The sequence below is a fragment of the Bos taurus genome, chromosome 19, assembly GCF_002263795.3.
Source record: "Bos taurus isolate L1 Dominette 01449 registration number 42190680 breed Hereford chromosome 19, ARS-UCD2.0, whole genome shotgun sequence".
NCBI classification, from domain to species: Eukaryota; Metazoa; Chordata; class Mammalia; order Artiodactyla; family Bovidae; genus Bos; species Bos taurus.
In genome coordinates this window covers 37,788,669-37,798,061 of record NC_037346.1, presented here as the reverse complement: position 1 = coordinate 37,798,061, position 9,393 = coordinate 37,788,669, and the positions used below count along the sequence as shown (strand labels likewise).

Below are 9,393 nucleotides of genomic sequence, written 5' to 3'. Positions count from 1 at the left end.
GTGGGTGAGAATGTACTATAAATTTCTTTCAAAAACAACGGAACCTCTCCCTTTGCCCCCTCCGCAGCAGTTGCCTCTGCGCTTTATTGCCAGTTTACGGTAACAGGTTCGTGTAAATCACGTTTGAAGCTCTGGTGTTTCTATTAGACCGGAAGGGGGGACGGGCACAGAGGGTTCTCCCGGAAGGAAACCTAATACAAGTGCAGCACTTAGGACCTTGAGTAAAACTTACTTTAATAAAGGGGAGCAATGGGGTCTGGAGGAGCCGAGGGCCGTCAGCTCCGCGTTGGCGGAGGGGGGCCGCGCCGTTCGGAGAACTGGGGTGTCTTGATTTGGGCCTTTCTTCTGCCGCAGGGCAGCTACTGGTCCTCGAACCACTCAGAGCTGGGGTGGCTAGCTGGGGAAGGAGGGGGAACTGGGGGCGGGCGGCTGGGACGGGGGTCACGGCGGTGCCAACAGTCGCCGGCTGCGGCCTCGCGAGTTCTAGGGTGGCGGCGAGCGTTTGCCCGCTTGCCAGTAGGGGACCCCGGAGCTGGGGCCCCGGGTTCGTTGTCTGCGGGGCTGCTTCGAGAACCTAGATTCGAAAAGAGCTTCCCGAGGTACTATCAACGCTCTTTTCCACCATTACCGCCCAATCCGTCCTCTCGAGGCCTAATAAAATCCGCTGCGATTCATGGGGTCGCAAAGAGTCGGACAAGACTGAGCGACTGAACTGATTTGGAATTGGAAGTGATTTCGGTCCGGAGCAGCGTAGACGCCACCTTCCAACCCTGTTTCGACGTTTGCTGAGACTGAGCCGGAGAAGTTCCGCTCAGAGAAAGGGAGTGGGCGCAGAGGGCGGCCCGGAGTAAAATCGCGCCTCGTTGGTGAAAAGACACCCGGTCTGTTTCCCGGTGTGTGTCTGTGCGCCTCTGCGTTTATTTGTCCATGAAAATGTCTGAATTTACCTATTTGAGAACATTGTATTCACGCATTTCAATCTAAATGTTAGCGAAACACTCTTGTATTAATAGCTTAAAGTGGCCCTATTTAAAAAGCTAATAGCTGCAGGCAAGTAAATGTAGATATATGGATTTTGTTGTAGTTTAGACACAAATTACTGAAAGATTTTTAAATGGTCTCGGTGGAAAGGGATATAATTCGCCTCGGTAGTAACATTGGTGTTTGGAAAGAAGTTCCATAAAAGGATTTAACACAAAGCAAAATTGAATGATTTTTTTTTTTTTTTTTTTTGCACAGATTCCATACAAGTAAATGACTTGGGGCGGGGGGAAGCGCAAGAGAGGTTCGCAGCGAATTGTTCTGGCGAGGAAGATAAATAAAATACTCCAGTGGAATGAAGACCTGGACCGAGGGCTTACGGCGCCGCAGCCTTGCTCCGGGTGCCTTGGCCACCCTGTTTTTTCTCTATTAGAGATCTCTTTTGCTGCCCTCCTAGCCTTCCTCCTGGGTCTCTCCGCCGCAGGGTTGATACATTTGCCAGTACCCTGGCCCAGTTTCAGGCGACTCCGGGTCCAAGCGCTCTCACACGCGGCTACGAATTCCCCAACCCCGGAGGCCCGAGTCCCCAGGCTTTCGGAAGCCAGAGGCTCAGTTGAGGGATTGTTAAAAAGCTGAGCCGACTGGCAAATTTCTCTGAAATGGCGAGATTCTGCCGGAAGGGGGCGCCCTTGACTTTTTAATAGGCCAAACTCACGTTGGTAGAGGGAGAAATCTAAAATCCCCCATCTTTTGTTTGTTCTAAAATTGTTGCGAGAGCATTAACAGAGGAGCCCGGAAACTTTAAGTCCTTGATAACGGAATGGAGGCATTAGAGCCCCGGGAATTCAGAGTCTCGAGGCCCCTGACTGCAGGCCTCCCAAAGTCACCTCGGGAAGTCCGAGTGGTAACCTAAAGCCTTTCCCCTCCCTCTGTAGGGAGCAAGCACCACGCGCGGTCTCCCCCATCTGTCCCACACGCCACCTACCCATAGGCCTATCTGTCCTGAAGTCTCTCAATTTCTGAAGCGGCAAGGGAGGGGGGGCTGCACCCACTAACCTTCGGAGTTCGCGGTATTAAAAATTACTAAAGATTGGGACTTCGCTTGAAGAACGTAGAAAGCAGAAAGTAACTTTTCTCTGGGCGAGGCGCGATACCAGGGAGCTTAAACTGGACCACGGGGCTTAAACTGGACCACGGGGCTTGGAAAGACTGTAAATCACGAAATTGACACCTTCCCCTTCCCCAAGCACACCCACTATCTAAGAAGACCCAGGGAGGGAGGGTCACTGCCAGTCGGGGCTTTTTCTCCCCCTCAGCTTTAGAATCCTCTTTGGTTGAAAAAAAAAAAAAAAAGGTGGGGGGCAGGGAGGGATTTGGAACACTTAGAAGAGTCTTCCGAGAAGAGCCAGGACTGGGATGCCACCCGACTCGAATTGCTCGGCTGCGGCGGCCAACTCAGGGTTTCCTGGAAAAGGAGTCCGCTCTGAGATGGAGCGGCCTTCGAGACGTGGCCGGGGACCCTTCCGGATGCTCGCCTCCCGACTGCCCGCTGCGAGGAGGCTCGGAACATGGGTCTGGCGGCCCGTCTTCTCCACTTCATTCCTGTGCGTTCGATCGCCGGAAGGCTGACAGAACCCGCCAGCACGGGCTGCGGGAAGATCCAGCTTAGCCCCGCTGATGTTCCGCGCAGACAAGGTCCCGGCCTAGGTACACGACTTCAGGTTCCCCGGCTCTGCGAACAGCCGGTCTGCCCCAGGTTTCTGGAACTCCGCACTATTCGCATATTGTCTACGTGGTTGTGGAAAACAGGGTTGTGCCAAACTGTCCTCCACTCCCCCAGAATCAGTGTATGTGGACGGAACCAGCACAAAGGAAAGGAAAAAGTCTGTGCCTGCTATTGTCCCAGCGGCCTGCGGTTCCCCATTCTGACACCGGCTTTTGGGGGCTTCTGCCACCCCTGGTTCTTTCACTCGGCAAAGAGCCTGCCTGAGACTCCAAGGCCTGAGACTCGGAAGCTCCTTGGTGTCACCGGCAGGCAAGCAGAGGAGAAATGGGTAGTGAACAGCCATATTCATTTTTTCTCCTTCTAGGCTATACAAGTGTGTTTGGGATGTGCCTGCCATGGATAGGCTACTTATTCCCCTCATTCTGCAATCATTTGTGCGTAAGGGGCTGTTTACAGGGCCACAAATGTCTATTTCATGCAGCTCCCAAATGCCCAATGAACCACGACCTACCTCCTTTGGCCAGAACCACCAGAAACATTAAGGGAAGGCTTGGAAAGTTTTGGAGAGGAACTGGTGAATTATCCAGGCACTTTCTCAAACCCCATTTCTCTGGAAGAAAGAACACACCCTAAGTCCACTGGCTTCATTTTCACACAGGGCCGAAACTGAAGAGTTAGGCACATGGACTTCTGAGACCAGTGGGTACAGTCTAGAGGATGGGCAGGGAGGGAGGGAGAGGTACCCCCCAGCATTGGCCATCCTGCCTAGCTGTCATCTTAGAAAAAATGCTAAAGGGGCAACGGTAGTTACAGGGGTAAATCTACCATTTCTTGTCTCCCCTGCCTTCACTGCGATGGGGACAGGCTTTGGAAATGGAAGAGGTTCCAGAGGAAGCTGTCCTGTCACTGGTCTCCTTCCAAGTTTATTCATGATCAGCTCAATCCATGAAAGCAGTTTCTAAAAGTGCTCTACAGAGCTCTAGATAGAAAATATGATACTAATTATCATGGCAACTGGTACTGGTTATGGTGATTATTGCAACTGCCAGAATGAATGATTATGACTGGGACAAAGTCACTTAGGTAGTGTTACCTGGCGGACTGGGCTGTAACTCTGGGCCTTGCTGGCTCTTTGGGATCCATGGCATATCCAGACTGTCTCTGAAGAACAGCCCAGGAACATTGGCCTGGGAAGAGTGTCACTTCTGGGAGCCTCTCAAGCAGAGTCTGGGGCCCCAGCTTGGCCGAGGCAGGCTCCTGGTCTCACCAGGATACCCCAACTTCCCCTCCCCCTCCCAGCCAGAGCCAGGGAGCTCCCTCACGGAGGAGCGCTGGTTTTGACCTTGGCGAGGACCTTCTTCTCCTTGACCCGGCGATTCTGAAACCAGATGGTGATCTGGCGCTCTGAGAGGCTGGTGGCAGCAGAGATCTTGCGCCTCTTGTCCTTGGTGATGAATTTGTTAGCCGAATACTCACGCTCCAGTTCCCGCAACTGTCCCTTGCTGTAGGGAATGCGCTTCTTGCGGCCTCGACGGAAGGTGCAGCCCTCAGGCGGATGCTGCGAGCTTGAGTCTATGCAGGAGAGGGAGGGAGAGAGAGACATGCTCAAACCACAGCCTGGCGCAAGCCCAGGGTCTGACCCAGGCCCCACAACCTAGGTTATCCTACAAGAGCATTCAGGTTACCCAAAGCACAAGAGGACACCTCCGCTTCCAGCTGGTTGGTTTCCTGATCCACCCAGCCTTGGAAAGAGGAGATTTCTGCAGGCCACCCTCACTCATCACTGCCTTCACGCCTGCAGTCTGCAAACACACCCAGCCCACCTAGACTGCATATGTTCACCCTCACATGCATTTTCCAACTCTTGACCACTCTTACAGATACTACAAACAAATTCTGTACAGGAGGGAACACATTTCTGCCCCTACTCCCAACACATACACACACACACACACATGCACCAATGCACACACCTAAGTCATGGCTGCAGGAAATCTACACTTCTCTTTGGAAACTGAAAAACTCATCTGAGAGAAAGTAAGGGGTTGTATTCTTTACAGAACAACTAATTCCTCTGTTCCCACCCAGCTGCACCCCCACACTCAATGAATTGAGAAGAATTAAACTGGGGTCCTACTGGGCAGGAACACCCTAAGTCCCAAACAACAGCAAAGAGAGTCAAGCACTCCGACATATTGAAAGGCTGGTCCCAAGGCCCCCGGGGGAGATCAGGGACCTGGTGGGCCTCAGGATTCAAATAGCACCCAGCTCAGGCCCCTCACAATGACCCTCTGGGGCCTTCACCCAGTCTCTCTAACTGCCTGGACCCTCCTTCAGAGCCCTAATAGCCAACCAAGGAGAACCGAGCTCCTCCTGACCAGCCCCAAGACCCATCCAGGCAGGGTCTACAATGCCACACTCAGCACCAAGGGCATCCAGAGCAGCTTACCTGCAAATGCTGCCTTCCAGAAAGGACCTGGGGGGTTCTGTTCTCCCTGGCAACACATCTGGCTGTTCCAGCCACCGGTAAGGGCCCAGGGCTGGTAACTGTCCACAGGCAGCAGGGAATCATGACGAGGCTCACCCGGGGCGCCCAAAGTCTGCACTACGGACACATCCAGGTAACTGGCCATAGGCTGGTAGGGTCCCGGGTATCCCGGGTAGAAGGCAAACTCGGTGGGGCGGCTGGGGTACTCCTCCCCGGACGTGGGAGTCTCCGCAGGGTAGGCAGCCAGGGTGGCCGCCTGGGCACAGGGCTTCAGCGAGCTTCGGGACACTCGGCAGGAGTAGTACCCGCCTCCAAAGTAGCCGTAAGGCACCGGAGCTGGGGACGCCCCCTGGGGCACCCCGGGGCATGGGTGGCACTGCTTTGGCGGTTCCGCAGAGCCTGGCAGATCCAGGGGGGCGTAGTTGACAGCAGGCATCAGCGTAGGCGCCGACGTTGGATGGCTGGTCAGTGGGGAGTGGGTGACTAGGTTCCGACTCCCTCCGGCTCCCAGCAAGCCTTCGATCTCCTTGGCGCCGTCCAAAGTGGTATAATTGCTGGGCTCCATGGGGCCGAGGATCGGCTCATGAGGCGCTGGGGGTGGGGAATACAGGGGGGACCAGCTCGCTCTCCCCACCCAGGCCCGGGGAATCCAAAGCGTTTTAAATCGCTGGCAGCTCGCTGGGCGCCTGCATTCGCTCAGCCCGGCCGTCGTGACGCAGGAGCCGCAGGTGCCCGGGCACGCGGGCTGATTGGCTGCGGCCTGGCGGAGAGAGGCTCATAAAATCTTCACTGCAGAAATTGCGAAAATACTTTACCCCCGCTTTCTCTCTTTTCCCTCCTCACCCTCCCTCGCTCCCTTGCTCACTCCCTCCTCCCTTTCTTCTCTCCCCGCCTTCCTCCTTCTCCCTCTCCTCCCTCCTCTCTTTCTCTCTCGGCTTTTTTTTTTTAATTGCATTTGAAAACGAGAGAAAAGAGACAGGGTGTCTTCCCGCCGCTTTCCAGTTTGGAACAACCCAGCTACGTCGGGGGTGGGGAGGCGGGAGAGGAGAGACGGAGCCAGCCCCACCTCGGTCGCCTCCTCTCTCTCCCTGGCTGTCTCCTGTGCTTTGGCAGGTTTAACGAGAGAATAAAAAGCTCTCCCTATAAAGTGTCCATCTCGTAGGGGGAAGGGGAGTTGAGGGTGGGGCCTGGAGGCCGCTCTGAGCCTGAAAGGAAAAACCCGGGAATGCGCCTGAGCCAGAAGGGGCTAGAAAATGGGAGTTAAGGGATATTTCTGGAAGCTCCTTGCTTTGGGGTCCCAGTCCTAACATCCCAGTTCACTCCAGGTGCCCCTCCCATTCTGGATGCGCAGTAATAAGCTACTCCTGGACCTCGGGAAGTGCCTAGGACGCCTCTTCCCCAGAGACCCTAGCTAGCGCCCTTAGCCTATAAAGATCCGGATTCGAAGAGGGGTGGAAAGGAAAGGGAGCGAGACACGGACTCCGAAGGAGACATGAGAATTGGAGACGCTAAAGGTTCAGACCTGAAGCGGAAATGGAGCTTCTGGTCCTGGCCTGTAAAAGGGTGTCTGGATTTCCGTTTTAGGATGGCTAAAGAAATATGGAAAGATGTCACATACGACCTGTATATTCAGAGAGAGGCAGAGAAAGAGCAGGAAAATGAGATTCAGAGACACACAGTAAGGGGGAGAAGTTGAAGGAAGGGTTTGAGAGAGAATGTTATAAAATCCTGAAGTACCAGTCAGAAAAGATAAACCCTTTCCCCCCTTTTCTGGAATTTAAGATTATTTCCAGAAAACCAGGCCTGGCTAACTGGTAAATAACTAGTTTCAGGGGAATCTGGATCCCAAGAATACAGAAGCCTGGCCTTTATGAAGTACCCAGTCTCTCTGTCCTCTCCTACACTCCACGGGGCCCAGAAAACTCACCCTGGTCTTGGCACACTCCCACCCAAGCCTAGGACCAGAAAACCCAGGACGCCTATCTGCTTCCTCCAGGCTTTCCCTTTCCTAAGAAGGAAGAGGGCATGGGAGAGGGAATCTCAACCACTGGAGGAATTATCTGAGGCCCATCTGTCGGGAACTATTGTGCAGTGCAAGGCAGAAGCCCCAAACCATTTTTTCCCCCCCATAGATCTGTCTTCAGAGATTTTGTTTCCATCACTACCCCTCCCAAATCAAATCTTCTGGGTTCACTTTTTCTAGAACTCACAGGTTTTTTTGAGAAGACAGGAACTTTTGCATTCTACACGAAGGTCATGGCAATTTTATAGAACAGACTACTCTGCACTCTAGGTGGGATTGGCCATACCCGCTCAGTAACCTGTCTGAACTTGAGCTATCTTTCAGGAAAGGGCCCATGCAACCGGATTTGCTCCAAGTTGCAGGGCTGTAGGGAAGAGTATAGCTCACTTTCAGTGACCACTGCTGATAATTGAAGACACCAAGCATGAAATCCTCACTGGATTTTGTTGTATTTGAAAACAACAGGAGAGAAAAGGGAGGCGATGTCTCTTTGATGCTTTCCAGTTTCTTGCTATAGCTTCTTGCTTGTCTGATTATGAAAGGCAGAAATACCAGGATTTTTACCTAACGACTAAGAATTTTTTACTGCTTTTTGCTTAGTAGATGACAACACAGGCATGAATAGATCCCTAAATTTTATAAATAGATAAATCAATTCCATTCCTGGGAATATACCCAACAGAAATGAATGTTTATATCCACCAATAGACAAGTACTAAAATATCTAAAGCAGCTTTATTTATTATAGCTCAAAAATACAAACAACCCAAATGTTCATCAATAGTGCTACACAGCAATTTTAAAAAACACTGCTACCCACAACATAGATAAATTGCACAGATAGGTGGGTAAAAGAAGCTACACAAAAGAGCAAATTTTGTATGCTTCTATTTCTATGCAGTTCAATCAAGAATAGCCAAAATCAAATCTATGGTGATAGAGGTCCGAATAGATTGTCCTGGGAAGGGGAGCTTCTGACTAGGAGGTGACATAAGGCTGGAAATGTTCTGGATCTCAGATCTCTATCTATGTGCTAGTTACATGGGTATGTTCACCATAAGAATTCAAGATGTACATGGGGTTATTTCTTCACATTACATCAGCTTATCTCTATTTTTTAGAAGGAACATAATTAAATACAAAAATTTCAAGATTCATAGCAATGTTGCCTGCCATTGTGCTTTTTGGATATTAATGTTCTTATCTATGTCTTATGGAAATAAGCAGCTGAATGCATGCAATTCTGCATCATTGTAGAATGCAGAGAAGACCAACTCAAACCTTGCCCTGGAGAAGCTCACCAACTGTGCTGGAGACCTCTATGGAAACAGACACAATTCAATACAAATAAATACTATGGGCGGGGGTGTTTCTGTTTTGCTCTACAATTTATTTAGCATCTAGTAGATTCTAGGGAACAGTTTCAAATATCATATTAACATATGTGCATGTGCTCCCATTTTCTGTATATGTTTATGTATTTGCAAACACGCATGACCTGTCATAGACCTCAACTGGAGTCAACTAAGGCAGAGTAAGTCTCCTTATCTGTAAAATTATGTATTCTCAAAGGCACAGTAATTTCTACCCCTCAGGAATGCTGTGAAGAGTTTTTGCACATGAAAGCATTTCACAAACTGAATAAATGGGTTCTATTTGTGTTTCTTTATGTGTCTCCGTTTCCAATGAACTACAAGCCACCTGTTTTTATTTGAAAAGAAAAGACCAGTTTCCCTAACGAGTATTGGTCCCTTCTTACTTGCCTCTTTCAGCCTTGAGTAAGCCTGCAGTTCCCACGTACAGAACCTGAGGCTCAGCACCTCAGTATCCTTCCTGAGCGCTAGAGTTGAGGGCGGAATTTAGAACAGCCAAGGCACCCCGACCTCCCCACCCGCCTGGGCTGAGCCAGCCCTTCCCCCAGCCCCACAGATTCCTTTTTGTCCTGCTGGGAGCCTCCAGACAGACCCCCAGGACCCCTGAGCCTCCCCGATCCCCAACCCCGTTTACTGACCCAGCCAAACTCGCAGAAAAGCCTCAGCGGCTCCTTTACATACCGGCCAGACACCTCCTGGAAGGTCAAGGCCAAGTTGAAAGTTAAGAGTCTGTTTACCTCCGGGAGCCCTTTCAGAGCGGCCCCACAGACCGCCTATGACCTTTACAGCCAGGCCTTTGAGC

At 51.4% G+C, this 9,393-nt stretch overlaps 2 protein-coding genes across 2 annotated transcripts; one reads left to right on the top strand and one right to left on the bottom strand.

Annotated features, from left to right (window-relative positions):
• The first annotated feature begins 249 nt into the window (after positions 1 to 249).
• On the top strand, positions 250 to 2,680 carry PRAC2 (PRAC2 small nuclear protein). The gene is made up of 3 exons (XM_059878367.1): positions 250 to 285; positions 521 to 649; positions 1,261 to 2,680. Exons 1-3 carry the CDS (start codon positions 250 to 252, stop codon positions 1,615 to 1,617), a joined length of 522 nt encoding a protein of 173 aa, XP_059734350.1. The 3' UTR covers positions 1,618 to 2,680.
• Positions 2,681 to 3,619: 939 nt separating this feature from the next.
• On the bottom strand, positions 3,620 to 6,143 carry HOXB13 (homeobox B13). The gene is made up of 2 exons (XM_003587420.5): positions 5,157 to 6,143; positions 3,620 to 4,279 (listed from the first exon to the last, which is right to left on the bottom strand). Exons 1-2 carry the CDS (start codon positions 5,758 to 5,760, stop codon positions 4,026 to 4,028), a joined length of 858 nt encoding a protein of 285 aa, XP_003587468.1. The 5' UTR covers positions 5,761 to 6,143; the 3' UTR covers positions 3,620 to 4,025.
• Between the last annotated feature and the right edge of the window lie 3,250 nt (positions 6,144 to 9,393).